Raw genomic sequence first — 21515 nt, 5'->3', positions numbered from 1 at the left:
TCTCGTAATCATGTACTTGAAAGCCTCAGGAAGGAAGGGCAGCTTGAGGTCATCAAGACAGGGAAAGAGCCTGACAGGGGCAGATGGAGGGAAGGAGCTTAAGTAGAGGGGAGTGAAAAAAAAAAGACAGGAGGCAAGGCACCAACCCCCACCCTGGGCCGTTTTATTCATGCTGCCTTGTTTATTCCTTCTGATAACACAGTGAGGTTATCCTTGTTTAAAAAGTGAGGAACCTGAGGCTGAAAACCAGAGAATCTTGAAAATAACCAGGTGGCCCTTCTCCAGCACTGAACACGATACCTCACACAAAGAAGGTGGTCAGTCAATATTTTGTTCAATAAAAGAATGACTAAGGGAGGATAGACTGGCTTTCAGTTGGTTTTACTCTTTCCTTTTCTTATCTCTGCTTCCATTTTTTGCATGGGAATAGAATCTACCTTGTTTAAATCATTTGTGACCAAATCTTGTTTTGCTAAGAAAAAGGTACAGTTAAGTTCTTTTCTTAGTCCACTAGGGCCGCTATAACAAAATACCATAAACTACATGACTTACGAACAACAGAAATTTATTCCTCACAGTTCTAGAGGCTGAAAGGCCCAAGATCATGCTCAGGTCGATTTGGTGCTGGTGAGGCCCGCTTCCTCATTTACAGCCATCTTCTATCTGTGTTCTCCTGTGGTGGAAAGGAAAAGGGAGCTCTCCGAGGTCTCTTTTATGTGGGCACTGATCCCATTCATGAGGGTCCCACCCTCACGAGCTAAGCACCTCTCAAAGGCCCCACTTCCACATACCATCACCTTGGGGGTTAGGATTTCAGCATATGAACAGGAGGAAGGCACAGACATTCAGACCATAGCAACAATTTACATATATTCTTTTGAAGATTTTGTATAGGACTCAAAAAGCTATAAAAGCAAGATGACGAGAACTGAATTAAGTTTTGGATTAGGGCACAGAAAATGCACTGGATTTCGGATGGCAGATCTTGGATTTTGGAAGGAGGCACACCCAGCCCTACTGCCGATTATCTCCTTGAGCATGTTCCACCTTCCGCTAGCCTCTCTGCTGCTCAGTTTCTTAATCTGGAAATGATTGCTACTGCCTCAAGTTGTGGGGATTCACTTGCAATTTCGTAAAATAACTAGCATGTAATAAATGCTCAGTAAATTGTAATAATGGCCATTTATTCTTTTAAGATTATAGTGGAAACTATACTAATGTCCTGGAATGAATGAATTGTATAGAAAAATTTTTGAATAAGATATATAAATAAGGGACAGAAATTAGGGGAAGAGGAGACAGCATAAAAACCTAGGAATTAAGAAAAATAATAAATCCTTACCTGTCAACGTGCAGACAGGACCAGAGAGAAAGGGAATAATTGCTTATAAGAAGAAAGAAGATTATAAGTTACAAGTAATTGGGAACAGGGAAAGAAAGGGTGGGGAGGAAAGAGACAGAGACAGAGACTATTTTTCCAGTCTTAGTGACCGAATGCACTTGGGAGATTCTTGTTTGCATTCTGCCTCTGCTTAATTAAAACAATGGTTCCCAAAGGTACGTTCGTGTACCCTGCCATTGACTCCTCCGTGCCTTCGTGGATGCATCTGTAAGTGAATACCTCCACAAAGCCCTTAGGGATGGTGTGGAGCACAGTGAGAAGACTCTGAGCTCTTCTTAGGAAGAGGATGTAAGCTCTTTGACCACCTCTCTCCATTCTAATTACCACCTGCCTTAACTTAGTCTCAGAGGCATGTGCCTTTCTGTAGTGACTTCGGTGTCTGCATTTGAGTCCTCTGTCTGCCTCATCTCTTTCCTTACAGCTGCTTTGTCTCAGGTTACACAATATCCCAGAACAAAGTGAGGCTGCTTACCTCTGTCTTTGATTAGGTTGTACCCCTCATTTAGTTATGTCTTTCTCTTCATCTTTAGGTGATGAAACTCAGATTGTTTCAAGTCTTAGCATGAACGTCTCATTCTTGATGAAGCACACTTGATCTCTATTGAATCTATGTATTACTTAAACTTATAATGGGATTGGGTTGCTTCTCCCTCCGTGCCCCTTCCCCCACTCCTCCGCTCTCTCTGGTCTCTTCAACTCCTCCCCAGTCTCCTCTCTTCTCCTCCTTGCTCCCGGCTGATTCCCATTCCCCATCTGACAGTCTTCATAACTCCATCAGTTTCATAACCCTTCTGGAAAGAGTCAGGGTAGAAATAAATGCAATAAAGCAATGCTAACCTTCCTGACCTCCTTTTCAGGTGAGCACAGAGCCCTGGCCTGCTGTTCTTCTACTCTCCTTTGCACTGGACACCTTTCATGCCACCTGTCCAATTCAGGGCAAATTCTTGGCCTCATCCATGTCCCTGGATCTTAGGGACAGATCCAGGGCCTTCCAGTCTCAAAGTGAGCAGTCCAGATTGATCTACTGGGCGTCCTTTTCCTTGTTTCCCCGGCCCACCTGTTTTCTTAGCCAGTAACTGTGGTACATTTATCACACTGAGTCTGTCTCAGTAAACCAGAGCTTGTATTAACTCAGGCAGCCAACGCACAAAAACATAAAGCAACAAAACTCATAGAAGGGCAGGGGAGAGAGATTGGTTTGAAAAGTGAGAGCATACCTCACTCAGACATTCAGCAAGCTTCCCTTCCAAGAAGCAAGAGAGAAGATTGTCCTCCATAATTTTATTTCTCCCAGGCATAATGAGCACACATTAACAAGTAGCCTGTCTTCAGCAGACTCTCTTTTCAACAGCTCGTCTAAATCCTGACCATTGGGTTGTCACCCACGCTGTCTTACCAGGAATGCATTACTCACCTCCCCTAATAGAAGCAGCCCATGAAGGGCTCACCTCAGCTCCACTTTACCCACTCTTCTTGTTATCGTTAGATGTCACCAAAAACAGTCCGCCCAGATCCTTCCACTGTGGCTTTTTCCTTGTTCCAGTCATCTGAATCTTTGGAGAAAGCCCTCAGGCATAGATTGCTTCTGGGTACTAGTAATGTTCTTTTTCCTGATCTGGCTTCTGATTATATGACCATAGTCACTTTGTAAAAATTCACTTACTTGTGCCCTTTATGTATATTTAAATTTGATTATAAGTTGAACAAAGCCAAACAATGCACCTCCATCCAGAAATGATGCACTTAGCTTGATACCTTGCACACCTCCCTTTTCAAATTTATATCCATTTATAACTAGTTAAACTACCTCCATAATCTCCTCTTTCCTCTGCTAGATGGGAACTATTCCAAGGATAAATGTTGCATTTATCTTCATATCCCCCGTATCTTGTTTATACAAGGCACAATGTACATATCTTGGGTTGGATACTTTAACCTACAGTTTCTTCTTTTCCCAAACCATTCAAGTGATTCCATAGTACAATGGAATATAATAAACTTTAGCCACCTTAGGTAGTTTGAACTGTTCTGGAATTAAGATATCTTTGAAGGTATAATTGATGTCTGGATCACTTGTTGTATTCCGAGGGAAATTCAAAGCTCTAAAACCATGGCCACGGCCACCATGTTGCTCAAGTCCTAGAGACACATTCATAGAGACATCATTGTGAATGGCACCCTTGAGAATTGTGCAGTGCCCAGCATGTGTGGCCATTCCCTGCAGCCCTCCCTGAAAATCACTGTGAGATGAGAGGCTATGAATAGGCAAGTGCCTGGTGACCTGGGCTAACTAGGTCCTAGCTTGCTCTGGAAGATGAAGCAGTATGATTAGTTAATTCAGTCCTGCCATCGAATATGTATCTATTAAATCCCCACCATGTGCCAGGAAGTAAGAGAGTGAGCCACTGTGATATATGGGGAAAGAGCATTCCAGGTAGAGGGAATGGCAAAAGACTGTGGAGCATGGGTCTTTGTTACTCTGGTGTGTTAGATGAACAGCAAGGGGCTAATATAATTAAGGAACCAAGAGGGAGAGTAGTAGAAGACAAAGGAGTTGAGGTCAGAGAACTGATGTAGAGGTTGGGGGGAGAGCCCCGTGCTGGTCATATCAGGCAGTGTAGTCCAGTGTAATGACTTTCACTTTCCCTGGGTCAACTGTAGCATGACGGGATCTGACAGGATCTCTCTGACTGCTGTGCTGAGAATACCCTGTAGAACCAAGGGCAGAAGTGTGGAGACCCATTAGGACGTTATTGCTGTAATCCCGGGGGAGAAGATGGTTTGAGACAGGGTGGTATCAGTAGACGTAAGACAATTCTGGATACGTTTTGCTAATCTGATGTCCTCTCTAAGGGGAACTATTTTAACGCAAATGTTATGTTCTAGCTGTTATTTTATAAGTAAGATTTTCATTTGCTTTTGACCATTTTTAAAGCTATATATGAATGATTTTTTACTAAAGAGAATTGGATCGTTATGACACTTATTACAGATCATTTTATCTCCTTAATTTAGTAGCATTGATCATAAGAGTGAATTTTTCAGAGTATTTTAGTAAGAAATGACAGTTCCACTAAGCTAGGGAGTTTATATGCAGAACTTTTAAGCAGTATTTGAGCCTACGGCTTAAGGCCAGCTTACAATTTTATGGATTTCTACCTTTCAGACAGCTTTTTAAATCCAGGAATTAATGAAAGATTGATCTTCACAGGCTTGTCATATCGATATGTTGGGAAAAATCTACCAAGTAATTTACATTGTTCGGTTAGAGAATTGTCCAGAGAAGAAGTGGTATCCCTTTAATACTGAAACAGTTGAATCCAAAACTGTTGAATGCTTTTCCCCTTTTCCCATGTTAGCCTGTGAGGAGACTTACGCTCTTTGTATCTGGACCTCTGGAGAATGCTTTCTCTTTTTATATCCTCTTCTGCTTTTTCCTATTCAAACGTCTTTTTTCTTTCTTTCTTCCTTTACAGTTTCTCATCTTGTTTTTTTCTCCCTTTGATTGGAGAAATGAAATAAGATGATAATAATTAACTTGGGTAAGACAAATTACAAACCAAAGAAATAATGATAAAGTGTGGTAGCACAATACACCCCGGAGAACAAAATGTATTTGACTTAAATTTTTGTGGTTTCTTTATTTGAAAGTCTACTCAAGTATCAAACACAAAGAATGTGTTTGTCTACTATATCTGAAAGAAAAGTGATGTCTCAGAGATCTAGTCTGCAAATGAGGGATAAAACTCTTAAATCTCCTTATTTCGAGTTTGAGAGAGTAAACTCATATGTAATGAGTATATCTTATTCATACACATATGTATTTCTAGCTACACATGTATGTGTAACCTGGTCATCATGCCAGTAATATGAGGAAGGGCGTGCCACATGCAGTTGATTTCCAGAAAAGTTCAGTCTAACTGGTAGCCAATCCCAGACATGGAGTCCCGAGTATGGTGCAAAACATTTATTTTCTTGTTCCCGTAAGACAACTGGTTCTCAAACTGTGGGCACCCGACTGGCAGCATCAGCTTTAGTTGGAAACTTCTTAAAATTGCAAATCACAGGCTCTGCCCCAGACCTGCCGCATCTGAAATTCTAGGGATGGGACCTAGCTCTCGGTTTCATCAAGTCCTCCAGGTGACTGTGATATGCCCTAAAGCTGGGGAACCACTGGGAAAGGCAACCATTCAGGTCTTACAGAATCCACCAATGTGGATGGACTCCCCAAAGTGCCTGCCCTTCTCAAGTGCTCTTGCTTTCCTTTCCTAACACCTTTCACTTCGCACAGTGTCCTAGCTCCATTGTGTCTCAGACTGAGGTACCCTCAATCTCAGAGCCCCAGTAGCAGCTCCTACCCACAGAACTACAGGATCTGGCTCTGCCTTGGTGGGCGCAACTGTCGACCTTTATATTCTTCAGTGAAGAGCGCCTCTGGCTCACTTGCTAGTATTGATCACTTCTCCTAAAACTGATTCAGTGCCTTATTGTGTAAAACAGTTCACTTCCCAGTAGCAATCAAGACAAGAGGATTGAGATCAACAGCCTGTCACATATGCTGTAAGTGGGGCAGCGGTATTGGGACAATTCTGGTTTATTCCCCCTCGTTCCAGCACAGTTGACAATACCATTCTCTTGCACTCTTTTAAGTACTCTAGTTTAGATGGTAAATCAGAGTACAGTGAACTTAAATCATAAGCAGTTCTACCACTATTGGAAAGTGGTCAAAGAAGGATTCACCAAGAAGGAAATGTTTTAGGGCATAAAAATGAAAGATATCCAAGAGGTAGGCAAGACAGGCCTGGAGCTTGGGGTGGGACAAGGCAGAGAAACCTTAGAGGCTGAGGGTTCAGGACAAATAAGGATGTGAAGCAACAGGTTACACTAAGGGAAGCGGAAGTAGTTCAGAGTCTGGAGCCAGGGTCTGGTGGGAGCAATAATAGAAGAAGCTGGTGGAAGAGGAGCAATTAAGGTCATCTTTTTGTTTGTTTGTTTGTTTGTTTGTTTCTTATTCCCCCAACAACGTATCAATTTAGGCTCTTTGGATAATTATTTAGAAGAAACCTAGTATGTCTTTGTTTCCTTATTTATGTTGGTTCTATGTATTTGAAATGCTTATTGCTCTATTTTCCATCAATTTTGGGCCCTCTTTCAAACAAACGATGACTATATAAACAGCATAATAATAACATACTTTCAACTTTGGTTCAGATTTTCAAATGCACTTTAAAAAGAGATACCAAGTGATTCACATTCCATAATGTTTTATGACTTTATCATAGCAAAACACTAACCCTGGGCTGTTGAGATCTATGGCCTGTCGAGAACAGAGTGCAGGGAATTATGCAAATACCTTACTAATATGCTGTGTTATTGTTTTTCTGAATGTTAATATGATGATTGAATCCTCCTGTTAGAAAATGATCGTATAGGAATTCTTTCTGTCACCATTTGCAATACACAAATTATGTGTTTCGTGTAGTTTTGTGATCTTGGAAGCTGCTTACAAAGTCTATGTTCTGTGGCAAAGCTTACCTAAACCATAAGGAAATGTTTTTAAATATTTTAAAAATTGTATATTTGATTTTACACAATTAGTTAATGTTACTCTTTTTTTGTTGTTGATGAACACAGAGATGTGTTCGGCATTAATAGACCTTGGAAGGCTTTGCCCTGGACATTGCATATCAGCTGTCCTCTTAGGCCATTGAGTATCATTGTCTTCATCACATAGACTTCTTGTCACTGGCCGTCTCTGTTTCTGTATGGACAGTATAGATTTCATTCCCTTCCTTCTTTCTTTTTTACCAGAGCTAATATTATCTCCTTTTCCCTCTACCGTCTGGAGTAATAAATTTTAAGAAAATAACCTTCATTATTCCATTAATTGTTGCATTTTCCTACTGTTAATACAGAATACATTTCAGGATTAGTAGCTGTCTAGAAAGGAAAAAGAACAATTGATAAATCCCTACATTATCCTTTGTTTAAATATCACATAAGTAGTATATTTATTAATACATTTAGTTAGGTAAATAGGCCTTGAGGACAGGTAGCAATTAATATTATGGGTTTTTTAAAATCAATTTATTTATTTATTTATTTTTGGCTGCATTGGGTCTTCGTTGCTGCACACAGGCTTTCTCTAGTTGCGGCAGATGGGGACTACTCTTTGTTGCAGTGCACGGGCTTCTCATTGCGGTGTCTTCCTTTGTTGCAGAACACGAGCTCTAGGCATGTGGCTGCAGTAGCTGTGGCACTCAGGCTCAGTAGTTGTGGCGCACAGGCTCAGTTGCTCCACAGCATGTGGGATCTTCCCAGACCAGGGATGGAACCCATGTCCCCTGCACTGGCAGGTGGATTCTTAACCACTGCGTCACCAGGGAAGTCCTAATATTTAAAAAATTTTTTTTAATCTGTAATAAGTATAGCTAACTGAAATATGGGTTTAGCCTGGTATCCTGTACTAAGATATATGTGAGGGGATGTTAATTTTTCAGCATGCCAAAGAGTGTCTAATTTTTGTTTTACTTTTTTAAAACCTCATATACTTTAAATTGTGTCTCATATCAACATGTCTGTAGGGTTAGGGTCTACATGAATTTCATAAGTAATGTGTTTTTCTGTTTATCAACAAAACCATTTACAACTCTGTTTTCTTAAAAATTTTCTGACCCAACAATTATATTTGTTTTGGGAAATGAGAAAGGTGCCAAATGTTAGGTGACAAACTAAGAAAGTTATGTAAAACTTTTTGTAGAAAGAACTGAAGGATCTCCAACTCCCGGTCTGAAAGTCGGATTCAAATCCTAGGCCTATCTTTACGCACCACTCTTTACCAATTGAAGTTTAGAAACGGTTAAGTACAAGCAGTGGCTGTGGTTTATTATAAATCTTTAAAACAGAAAACTTCCCCTGTATTTTAAGAACTGGTCCTTTTAGGTCAGAAGACAATTTGTAATATTTAGTAGATAAATGCTAAGCGAGGGACCCACCATTTTTAAAGTTTTTCAGTTTCCATGTATGCCTAGGACTTGCAATCATTTTTGTAACTATTTTTCATGTTGTTAAAGTCTTGAACGTTAAGCAAATAGGAATCTGAAAGCAAAGAGAAATAATAAATAGAAAACAATTCTATAAACCTGTCAATTGCATGGGTGGTTTCTACATATCTCTGTCCTCCCTTGATTTGGTTTTTATTTGATTATCTGTATCAGACAAGGCTTAACATCATTACTTTTGCTGCTAATAAATCCTTAGCTATGAAAAAGCAGCCTGCTCTCTCTGTTTGCATGTTTACAGCCTTAAAATTGGGCCCAACTTTTATGTTGTTTTCTTTGCCTTTACAATATGATTCTAGGATAGCATCATATAAACAATTCTCAAGATACAGTTTTGAAGAATTGTGTGGCTCTATCTGCAATAATTCTAACCTTGCAAAGCTGACCTGAAAGTAAATCTGTATGTGTTAATAATCTCAGAAATCTGTATGTGTTAATATTCTTCCGTGTTTATTAGTCAATCTATAAGTTAATGCTAAACCAACCTTTCTGTGTTCTTCCAGTAATTTTAGTGTTACTTAAATATAAGAAATAAATATATCTTAATATGGGTAGCCCTGTTTGTGAATGTGCGTCAGAGACAAAAACTGTTTTAAAGGACCAATAATTAAAATCAATTCAAGTTATATTTGTCATATATCTTTTTTTCCTACAAAGCAACTCCCATCTTAGGATCTCAGAGGTTTATAGCTAATAATTATATTTTATACTAGTGATGCAACATAATGATTATCGTGACTTATATAGGTGGAACAACTAATGTTTAAACCAGTTGATGGGTGACTTCCTGAAATATATCGCACCCGAGCTGTAGATTCAACAGAACTAATATAGGGCCTTAATCCCCAAACTCTTTGACCATCAGAAAACTAAAATCTCCCCCGTAGTCTTTTTTATATTGCTTTACTTTTTAAAAACATTTTTACATATCTAGTATATCTTTAAATTTGTTCATTTTATTTCTTGCTTCAATAGTCTTTGGAGGATTTTTAAGGAAAAAAATTTGTTAATGTACCAGATTAGGCACATTGCGATGCCCTGCAATTAAGGGAAATGTATATAAAATATGACTAAATAATGAGCACGTAGATACACAGTACACATAAATCTTAGCTTCGTATCACCCTTACCACTGTTCTTACGTTTTTCTCTATAGCAGCTTTAGTTGTTTCACAGGATTATTATTTTCCAATTTTCAGCTCACTTGACTTCATGCTTTGCAGGTCAATTTCTTCTTGAAGAAGCTCGCCTCATAGAAGCAGCTGAGATGGCAAAAAAAGCGGCTGAACTGGATAGCACGGAGTTTGATGTGGTCTTCAATGCTGCCCACATGCTCAGGTTAGTTTTTGCTACTGTGCCTGAGAAGACCAACACTGTAGCTTTATTCTTATTAAATTAATATAATATAATTAAATCAATAATACTAATTCCCCTTATATGTCACCTTATTCCATATTCTAAAAGTGAATTATGCTGCTTAACCATGTTAAAATCAGTCAGGACTATTTAATTCATTATAGTTTATGCGCATAGTACATAGGGTATATGAACTTTTAGGACTCTGAAAATTATTCAGGCCCCTTTTCTCTTTCCTTCAAAAATTATTGGCCATAAAATACAAAAGGAAAATTGCAAAACTGAAATTAGTAACTGTCTAATTAAATGTTTCCAAGACAAAACATTATGTCAGTTAGTCAACTGCATCTCAATATTTGTGTTTTTGTATTAATTATATTGAATGGGTCATGTGGGTACATTTTATTACGCTTGGTAGTAGAGAGGATTATCAAATATAAATATACTTAAGGCCTAGCAAATTCTCAAAATGGCCCTATAATTAGCACTGTTGCTATGTGTTAAAACAATATGTTTTTAGACCATTAGTGCATCTGTTTTCAGAAAGACTATTTTGAAGGCTAATTACAATAATAGCAAAACAAAAGGCAGATGAAAGTTTTTTGTGTGAATATAAAATGAAAGTGAATGCATTAAAGGAGGATGTTTTTAAGAAACTCGAATGATTTATACAGTTGTTTAAAAAGCATTGTTTGTTCTGTTAGCCATACGTATACCCCTTCGCACATGCTGTTACCTGAATTTCACTCTATTAAATCTCCACATAAATGCTTCCTTAGGTGACATTCACACTATGGGCTCTGAACTTGGCTTCTAGGGGCAAGTTTCTAATTATGTAGATTACTCTTACATGGGAAGAAAAATAGCAGAGAATTGGTCCACATTTGGATGGTTTTAAAACATGGACTTTTTGAGAAAAGTAGAGGAACATTTAAAAAAAATTTTTTTTGAGATCATGGTAGATTTGCATGCAGTTAAGAAATAATACAGAGAGATCCCTGTACCACTTATCCAGTTTCCCCAGTGGTGATATCTTGTAGAACTACCATACAGGATCTAAACTAGTATTTTGATATTGATGCAGTCCACTGGTTTTATTGGGTTTCCCCAGTTTTAGTTGTACCCCTGTGTGTGTCTGTGTGTTTTTAGTTTTGTGCACTTTTATTACATGTATAGGTTAGTGTATCCATCACTCAGTCAAAATACAGACTATTTCCATCACCACAAGCATCGTTCGTATTCTCCTTTTATAATCACATACCCTCACCTACCCCTGTCCCCCAGGAACCAATATTTAAAGCAAGTTTTGTAAATTACCTTGGATTTATAATTTGAGATTATTACTGTAACTGTACCTTAGTGGTTTACTCCTTGGCTTTTAATAAGTTTTAAATAAGAAATTCGAAGTCTGTTTGAGAGGAAAGAGTGTACTGTGAGGTTTCAGTTGAATATCTTCATTCCATATCAATGCTTAGCATTCCTAAAGCAGGTACCTACAAAGAGAAATCACGATTCAATAGACTATTGGTATATTTTAAAAATAAACTGTAGCCAGTTCGCAGGAACCTTCAATGGAAGGATAATTTTTTTTTTTTTTCCTGCAGTATGCGGGCCCCTCACTGTTGTGGCCTCTCCCGTGGCGGAGCACAGGCTCTGGACACGCAGGCTCAGCGGCCATGGCTCACGGGCCCAGCCGCTCCGCGGCATGTGGGATCTTCCCGGACCAGGGCACGAACCCATGTCCCCTCATCGGCAGGCGGACTCCCAACCACTGTGCCACCAGGGAAGCCCTAGAAGGATAATTTTTAAAAGATACTTTAATTTGCATGAGAAGGTTAGGTGCTGTGTTGGGAAGAGGACTTTTTTGTTCTTCATGAATAAAACACTGTGCTTTTAGTTACAATAAACCATTTAGAATGTGAATGCACAAGTTTCTAGAAACTAATTTATCTTAATCATAATAGATACTTTCATCAACAAGGCATTTTGCTATATATTAAATCAGTATCTGAAATTCAAGGTCTACCAACGGAAACTTAGAAACTCGTTACAAGAACATTACAAAAAACGTCCTTGTTAAATATATAGCTTGTAACTTTTCCTTAGTTACCATAGTGCTAGAAACCAGTGGAAAGTTTTTGTTATACCTTGGCGACGTGGAAATCTTTAGGATTTATTTTTCAGAACATTCTCTCTAGCTTTCTACAGTCTGCATTCCTCATTAAGTTGCATTCAGTTAGCGCCTTCCTATCTTGATTGTGAGTATGACCACAGCAACCTGGTCATATCCTTATTCAACTTGGTGGCAGTACGTATGAATGTTTTTACTTATTTTTTTAGCTCTGTCAAATTCAACAATTTCTTGAATGCCTATTGTGCAAGCTGAACACCAGCCTCTTTCCTTATTAATCAAGAGCATATAGGACTTTGTTTGCTAAAAAGAATAAAAAAGGTTATTGGTTTTCCCTTGAATGCAGCCTTATCAAAATGGTTAGCTGTCAAGATTTTGCTTATTCGGTGTTACAGCTAACATTTCCCTTGAGGCAGCCAAATTGTTGTAAATTGAGTTTGATATTAATTTTTTTCCTTCAAGAGCTCTGTTCTTTCCTAAGATATTTAGGAGACAAAATTGGCAAGGTTTGGTGATCAGTTCGATGGGAGGGAAAGGGCAGATGTCTCCCTGGCTGTGTCTTGGTTAGCTGGATCAATGGTTGACCTAATATACAAAATCATCAATTTAGGAAATGTTATAGTTCAAGATATAATTTGAAGCATACTTATTTAACTTCCCTTTCCTTGGGTAATTCCCAATGAATTGACACAAAGAATCTATTAATAAGGAAAAAACTGCTTATCACGAAAGCCAAAAAGAAAAAGGAAAAGAAAAATCATTCCACCAGAAGAGACTAGTTTGGAAGAGCCCATCAAGGGGCAAATCTTTAACTTATTAGGACCTTCAAGAGGCTTGAAATTGGAGAAATGTCTAACAGATCCATTTTAATTCTCAGTAATGGAGAAAGATCTCTTTCTGTAGAATTAGAATATTTCTAATTCCTGTTGTCAAGGTGATTCACAAGAACACTGTGTGAGGTAGAAGTATTAATGCTGTTCACCAAATATATTTGGCCTTCCCACTTCAAGAAACATAATAGGATTGCACTTTCCTGCCTTCTTCCAAGTTGAAAACCTTCCTGGGTCTTATTGGGTCGTTGAATGTGTATGAACGTGATGCTTGTTATTTCTGAGCCCAAATTGTAAGAGTCAGTGCTTTTCCCTTTTTCTGACTTGGAAATTGTGGAAATAGATCCAGAAATAAGCAAAGGGAGACAAACTTCCCTTCTCACCTGCATTGGATAGAATGAATGAATGCAAAATAAATTTTGTCCTAATTCACTGAGATTCAGGATGTGTCTATTATTGCAGTGTAATCTAATAACCTATCCTAACTGATCAGAATATATCTGTGAAAATAAAATACATAGTTGGAAAGAGGAGCCATATAACATGAGAAAAGATTAAGCAATTAATAGGATCTCTGAGTTTATAACTACAGTGGAGGCAATGTAAAATTGATAGATTGAAATTTAAATAGAAATTATATATATTTTCCCAGAACTTAATGAAAAATACTAAAGACATGAAAATGATGACTGAAAGGATAAAAGATTGACGAATAGATTGAGAATAGTATATATACACTAGTAATTTTATTTATATATATATGTTTGTATAATTATATATAGTATACAACTATGTATATATAGTTACATATACCTGTATAGTATATAGGTATTGTTTATGTAATATGTGATACTTTTGTCTCTGTATATATAAATATGTATATATAATTATGCTGTACTTATGTGTATATAGTTAGATATAGCATATATACATATATAATTTTATTTGTTGTATAAATGTTAATATAAATAGAAAATTTCTGAAGGAGAACATAGCTCAGATGAGCAATTATCAACAAATAGAAAAAATTTCCAAGATAGGATGGAGGTCTTTAATCATCATTATTAAAACCAAAATTAATGAAAATAGATCTACTCCTAAACTTGTCTTCTTGCATGGGTCACCATTTTTAGTTGCAAACTAGAGAATCCACTCTTGCCAGTTTAAGCAGAAACAGGTTTTATTGTAGAGAATTCTATAGCCCACAGACTCTCCCATAGGCTTGAGAGTGCTCTACGTAGCCAGAAATAATTTCCACCACCTAGGTTTCCTTGGTGCTCAGCAGCTTTTAGAATCCAGAGCTCTGACACCATCATCCACAAGGAACCAAGAAGAACAAGCATCACATTCATTAGAAGATGAGTCTTCTGAGTGCAGCTGCCTACCCATTATACTTACTTCGGATTCTCATTCTCTTGAGGTTGCATCTGATTGATGGAATCTGAGTCATGTACTGATACCTTGGCTGGAAGAAAGTTGGAAGATGAGGAAATTTTCGGCTTCTGCCTTGTTTAGGAAGACAGGATGCACACTGTGGCTAATTACTAAATATATTTCCAGGGAGGGTGATCACAGATGTTGAAGGCCTCACATAATGAATGGTTGACTACATGTGTTGACATTTTTAGTACTTCAAATAAAATGGAAAAAGTACTGGATATTTCCAGATGAGAGCATTAAAAAAAAGCAGATTGGTTATCATCAAAGGAAAATATCAAAGGAATTTAAAATACTAAAACTCAGTAGAGTTATGTCTATAGAGTTGTGAGAGGAAAGTATTGAATCAATTATTCTGTTAGAAGCACTTTGTATGAATGGATTTATTCAGTGTTCTTCCAGACCTGGAAGCTAGAAAGCACACAAAGGTATTTGACACCTGAGAGGAAATCTTGAGGCACTGAAAACAAATTTAACTCATTCACAGCATTCATGGGCTCTGGTGGAAAATTGTTTTTTTCTTTTATTTTCTTTTTTAAAATCCATTTACAGGGTAATGAAGGAAAAAAAGTAGCATTTATTCAAACATCTCCTGTCTACCTAGCACCGTATTTTGCATTGTGTATGTCACCCTCTTAGTTATAATTTCACATATATGAAATAGACACTAATATTCCCGTTTTACAGATGAAGATGCTGAGGCTCAAAGAGAGTTGGTATTTCCCATACTTGGTAACGCTGGGATTTAAACTTAGCATATTCTTGCCAAGTATAATACTGTTTTCACTGTGTCACATTGGCTCCCTCACAGCTTTATAACTGGGTGATTACCTAGAAGCTGTGATTCCTGAATTTATTGATGGAAAAAGGATTTATAGAGAGTGACAGGTTTTCAAATGTATAAATCCTGAATAGTAAGATCCTTCCAGTATTATTACATTATCCCTTTGTGGTAAATTTTAGAAAGTAGGTATATAGTCATAGGAGAGAGAACTCCAAGCTTGTACTCTCAAAGGAACATTAAGTTTATAGACATACCATCACGGTATATTGTCTGACGAAGGACACACTGCTGAGATAAGTGTGCAGTTTCCTTTTATCCAGGCCTAAGGGCCCAAGTTGTCACTGCTTCCTAAGATAGTAAGGAAAGCAAAACTGTACTGTACCAACTGGTTCCCAATGCTTCCCTAATTTCTGGAGAGCAGAGTGAATATATGAGAAAAAATTATCTTTCAGTTTTCATTCTCAAATAATTTCACTGGAAATGACATAAAATAGACGTTCTTAAGGAATGAACAAAATCAGATTATTTTCTCAAAGCAGATTGTGAATGTACACACACACACACGCATACATACGTTGGATATTGGAGATATATATATATATCTCCAAGACCCTGTAAGTAATATACTTTCTTCTTTAGCACTTCCCAAATTACTAAAGACCGCTCAAAAAGTTATTGGGTTTTCTACTTATAAATTGTACATTACTGCCAAGTTTTGGTTAAGAGGGGCGTATTTCAACTAGGCTATAGTGGGATGTAAGGTCTTTAAAGCAAAGGGGTGTGGCAGATGAGGTTAAAGGTAGGTACCTTCCTACTCTGTGCCTTTCCAACATTAATGTTCATGTGAATCACCCAGGGATCTTGTTACATCACATGTTCTGATTTAGTATGTGTGGATGGTGCCTGAGGTTTTACGCTTCTAACAAGTCACAGGTGTTGCTTATGATGTTGGTTCTTGGACCACTCCTGCAAACAAGTTCTAGTTTGCCTTTCCTCTTGTAATCCCTCTCAAACCCTGCTCCCCACCCAAGCACTACCACTTGAACATAAGTAGTAATTTACTATATAGGAATATTATAGTGGACATTACCGATAGACATTTCCTTCCTTTTAATTTTTCCAGTACATTTCATTATGTAATCTTTCCAGATATAGGCTTAACCTGTCCTTAGCAGCCCTCAAAGATTTGAGGCCATGAAACAATGGGCTCAAATTCTTACGGGACATCAAGAAATGTCTAACTTCAAGGAATCATTTTGTAAAACTTACACCATCAGCGTAGTCTTTTCCTCTGTTATTGCTACATTTCCACTATGCCTCTCTATCCTTTATATTTAGTATTGAGACAGATGCCTACAGGTCTTGAAGCCATTTTTGATGTCTTGGTTGAGAAGTTTTCATTTAAGAAGCCTTGATGACCATAAATCATTTATTCTAGGAGTTTCATTACAAGGGATTTTTTCTACTCCATTATTTTTACGTATATGATGCTGGTTTTGCTATTTTAAGATTTTCCATACATTTTTATGTCCTTGTTTATTTCAGTTCTACTTCTATTACTACTGTACAGTTTATCAACTAGAATTAAAATTTACCTCTGCTTTGAGTAACTTAAAGCTAAGTGTAAGTTTAGCAAGTTGGCAAGAACACAGGAAACATCAGCTACTGTTTCAGCTTACTTTCATGATACAGGAACAAACGGCTCTCTAGTTAAAAAAAAAAATCCTCATAAGTTATCCTTGAAAATGATCACCAAGAATTAAATAAAATATTGTCTTTCGTATGAGTCAAACAGTGATTATCATCCATATTAAATAATTTTAATTCAAAACTGACAATTCACAACCATTAATAATTGTAGTTAAAGAGAGTCTTCTAAATGCTACTTGAGTTTTTATTTTCTATATTTTTTCAATTTAAAATTTACCAACCTTTAATTTTATAATTCTCACAGAATACATAAAAATGTAGGTAATTGCAAATGATTCTTTTAATCAGAATCTCCTCAAACATTTTACGGGGTGTATTAAGTTGTTTCATAACGTAATTGATTCCCAAATTTCTTTTATATATCTTTTCTTGTAAGAATATTGGGCCCTAAACCTGTGTTCCAAAAGATACTTTTATGTCATAAAATAATACCAAAGAGAAGAATTAGCTGTATGAAATATATTTCTATATTTTTTAACAGATGTGTTTCATAGTCCCATGTGCAGAAATGGAATTCTGTAGTAATCAAATGATGACATTTGTTTGTGACTTTTGTTACTATTTGTTTTCACTCTGAACCTACTTTTTCACTGATGGCAGAAAGACTGAATCTAAAGACTTTAAAAATATAATCGGGGGGCTTCCCTGGTGGCGCAGTGGTTGGGAGTCCGCCTGCCGGTGCAGGGGACATGGGTTCGTGCCCCGGTCTGGGAAGATCCCACATGCCACGGAGCGGCTGGGCCCGTGAGCCATGGCCGCTGAGCCTGCGCGTCCGGAGCCTGTGCTCCGCGGCGGGAGGGGCCGCAGCAGTGAGAGGCCCGCGTACTGCAAAAAAAAATAATAATAATAAAGATAAAATATAATCGGTGCAACCCAGTGATTTTTTCAGAAGTCAAGGTTTACTTCATAATCTAGTTTACAAATACCATCTGGCTTTTCTACCTCCTTACCTTTTGTGGCCCTGAGAGGCCACAGATAATATGCAGAGGGAGAGGGCCTTACATATGTGATGGACAGGAGTTAATAAGAAAGGAGCCACTGTATCAGTCTCCAGTTGATGTCTATTGTTGGCATGGTGATTTAATCTTTATTCTTTAGATAAGGGACATAATGTTGACTCAGGGTGACATGTTAGATGAGGGTAGTCACCCATCTGGACCCAGTGTAGTTTCCTGGGAAGAGTAATTTTTCTTACCATCTCATTCCTGGCTTTTGTAAAGTATATTGTGGCCAGAACACAAGGTTGTCTACATACAGCCTGGGAGAGCTCTTGGCAGAGCCAACTACTTTGCCTTTTACTCACCTTCTGAGTCTTCTACTTGGACACGCGGGAAACTTACAGTCCCCTTCTCTGTCTAATTGTGACCACCGCCCCCTCAAAATAGGAGATTTGGGGGGTAATAAAGTTAAGTATCCAAATACTCTTCTTGCTTTTTCTCATTCCCTATTTCCTTGCCTTTCCCCTGAATTCCTACTCTTCCCCTCCTTTATGGGAGACGGTGAAGTACATGCGGCAAAATACTATAGTGCATTTCACTGTTTGTTCTTTTTTTTTTTTTTTTTTTGCGGTACGCGGGCCTCTCACTGTTGTGGCCTCTCCCGTTGCGGAGCAGAGGCTCCGGACGCGCAGGCTCAGCGGCCATGGCTCACGGGCCCAGCCGCTCCGCGGCATGTGGGATCTTCCCGCACCGGGAACGTACCCGCGTCCCCTGCATCGGCAGGCGGACTCTCAACAGCTGCGCCACCAGGGAAGCCCCTCACTGTTCGTTCTTAAAACTACCCTCTGCTCAGCTGGGTCTGGTGAAGTTCACTTCTATCAGTTTGGGAGTTAGAATTGGAAGGATGTAAAACCTGTCATTGCAAATATTCTCCATATTCTCCCCTTTTCTTTTTTTTTTTCATATTTTCCCCTTTTCATATCTCATTCCTTACTTTAAATCATCGCTTTTAAGCATAATAATCAAGAAGCATGTTTTATTGCTTTCTTAGTATTTGATGTAAGAATTGTTGTGGTCATCTGCCACAGAGCAATGTACCACATGTCATTCTGATACATCCGGCGCTCACAAAGATAGCAGCATGATCCTGTGATTCAGATATTTTATTTTAGAGCCCTTGATTCTGAGCTCAACCACTTACCAGCTGCGTTGCCTTGGGGGACTGTCAGCTTCTCTAAGCCTCATTTTAACCATCTTTGAAATGTGGTTAATAATAGCAATAATAGCAATAGATTCATAATATTGTTGAAACTGGAAAATAGAGTAATCAATCCATGGAATTTTGTAAGTGCTACATAGAGAATTTACTATCTCAGAAAAGAAATACTGAACAAAGAAAAGAAATATGGGTATTCAGGAAAAGTATATTTTATCAGCTTCTTTAAATAGTTTGATCCCAATAGTCTTTGGAACCTGAGTCCTGTAATCAGTCTCTAACAATCCAGTGGTTGAGGTTCTAGGGTGTTTACTAGAATCCCCTAAGCAGCTGGCAGGATATTGCTAATTTCCTCAGTTTTCAAATGCTGACTAATGGTTCAATCATTTTTGCATTAAGATTTATTAAGTACTCCCAGGATGCTTCTTGCAGAGGGGGGAGTATGCAATACAGCTTACGCCATAAAGTAGACATTGGACAGCTCCTCATGAGTTTTCTCCGTAGAGAGTAAAACAAGGATATACGGGAAGATTCAGTGGGTAGAACTGACATACTCTTTTCCCTACAGTTTTCCATGTGTTGCCATAAGTGCCTAGTAGTCAGTAAAATCCGTTTAATATTAGAAAAAAAGTCCTAGAGTCAAAATTAATTTTCACAGTTATATGATAAATATAATAAATTCTATTTGTATTTTCTTATTTCATTAGAATATCATCAATTCTACTTTTAGCTTAAGAAACTAAGTCTTCTAAACTAGATACTTCCTTTGGGAATTAAAAAGACTGAAGACAGTGAAGGCTTGAAAAACTAATAACCTTTTTAGGGGGAAAAAGCCTTTTTTCAATTGCATTGATTATTATTTTAAAGGCATTTTACCTAGTGAATTCCTGAGTTTCTTTTTTGATCCTTATCTACCTCCTGAATCTGAATGTCCATAAAGATGAATATTAATAGTCACCATATTTTCTATGTTAAACATTTATTGGTTGATCTTGCTTCAAAGTAACTTACTTCTTTGTAGAATTAAGTTACTCTAATTTCCTACTCCATGCCTTTTATTTTCCTCTGGAGAAAACCTTTCCAGGGCACGACCTAATGAATTCTGGTTCAAATTTCCAAATGAATCTGAACCAAAGTGATTCTATAGTTTGGTTTAGGGAACCTTCATTAAATACCCTAGCGAGAGAATTTTTACTGTTTCATACCAGACTGAAGTACTTTTCTTGACATATTGAAATTGAACTTCAACATTTATGAGAATATAAATTGCAACAGCACTTTGTAACATGTTGTAAGTCCAGTAGAGTCTTAAGTCAAGGACTTTTACTTTCTCTATAACCCCATTAAAAATAGCAGTGTTTCTAATTATTTTTCCTTTAAAAATTAGAAAAATATGTCCTGCTCTCCAGAGAAATGTTATCTTCACGTATTCCTGTAGTTTATATGGTTGCATGCCATATGTCTTTATAGTTTTTATGTGGCTTGACCAAAGTGCAAATTCAATTTTATAGGTATGGCTAGTTTGCCTTCTCTTTTAAAGAGAGAAGTAGTTTTCTAATTGAGAAAGTTAATTTTTGTTTCTCCTCTTTATTCCTGACCTCTTTGCAATCGTCTTGTCTCAAAAGGTTCTTCACATCACAGTTTCAAGAGAAGTCTCCATTTTAACTGCAGGACCGCACGGCTTTAACTACTATTGTTCACACTATAGTTATCTGAAGTTGAATTTGTTCTTTTTCTATAGCATTTCTTTTCTACACAGATATGGTCACCAGACTACTGTGTAACCTGCAAGAGCTTCTAGCTTTTATTATCTACCATCTTGGAAGGTTTTCAGAAAGCAGCATGGCATGATCAAAAAGCATAATGTTTTGGGGCTTCCCTGGTGGCGCAGTGGTTGAGAGTCCGCCTGCCGATGCAGGGGACGCGGGTTCGTGCCCCGGTGCGGGAAGATCCCACATGCCGCGGAGCGGCTGGGCCCGTGAGCCATGGCCGCTGAGCCTGCGCGTCCGGAGCCTGTGCTCCGCAACGGGAGAGGCCACAACAGTGAGAGGCTCGCATAAAAAGTAAAAAGCATAATGTTTTGATGGCTAATTGGCTGGGCTTCCTCGGGACTCGAGAGATTTGATTTCTTCTGTTAACCAATTGGCTGAACCAAGGAGTTTCCTGTGAATTGCAAGAATAGACAGTGCACAAACTTATCTATTAAGTTTAGTCTGCATCTTATTTGTATAAGTCACCTGTGCCACTCATGGTATTTGATAGTAATTAAGAAAAACTGACTGTAGCTATTTGAAGGCTGTGGGAACTACAGAATTCACTATAGACTGGAAGACATAGCTTGAACTGGCAGGAAATAAAGTAGCCCCAGAGTCTTCCTGCAAAGAAGCAGGACATCCAATAGCAGTTCTTTACAGGAAGACTCTGACCAGGATATAGCCCTGTTGCCTCCACCACTGTCACTGTGAGCAAATTCTAGCCATCCTCTCGTCTTTCTGTCATTTGCTCAGGAATCAAAGTCCTAAGCAAGAACATCCCATTAGCTGAGGCTACATCATGTGCCCACCCTGGTGACGAGAGAGCAAAGAGAGGGAGAGGCTGGCCTTTTTTTTTTTTTTTTTTTTCTGGATAAACAACACACAATGGAAAGTTC

At 38.1% G+C, this 21515-nt stretch overlaps 1 protein-coding gene across 2 annotated transcripts in view; it reads left to right on the top strand.

Moving 5' to 3' along the window:
- Nucleotides 1–21515, top strand: part of TMTC2 (transmembrane O-mannosyltransferase targeting cadherins 2) — an 850034-nt gene that overhangs the window by 321585 nt on the left and 506934 nt on the right. For both annotated transcript variants that reach the window (XM_060164648.1, XM_060164647.1), the window contains exon 10: nt 9687–9801. In XM_060164648.1, the coding sequence (XP_060020631.1) occupies nt 9687–9801 (115 nt within the window). The remainder of the gene's footprint in view (nt 1–9686; nt 9802–21515) is intronic.

Source organism: Lagenorhynchus albirostris, chromosome 11 (genome assembly GCF_949774975.1).
Source record: "Lagenorhynchus albirostris chromosome 11, mLagAlb1.1, whole genome shotgun sequence".
In the NCBI taxonomy this organism is placed as follows: domain Eukaryota; kingdom Metazoa; phylum Chordata; class Mammalia; order Artiodactyla; family Delphinidae; genus Lagenorhynchus; species Lagenorhynchus albirostris.
Note: the sequence above shows the minus strand (reverse complement) of the source record. Positions and strands in the feature narration are given on the sequence as shown.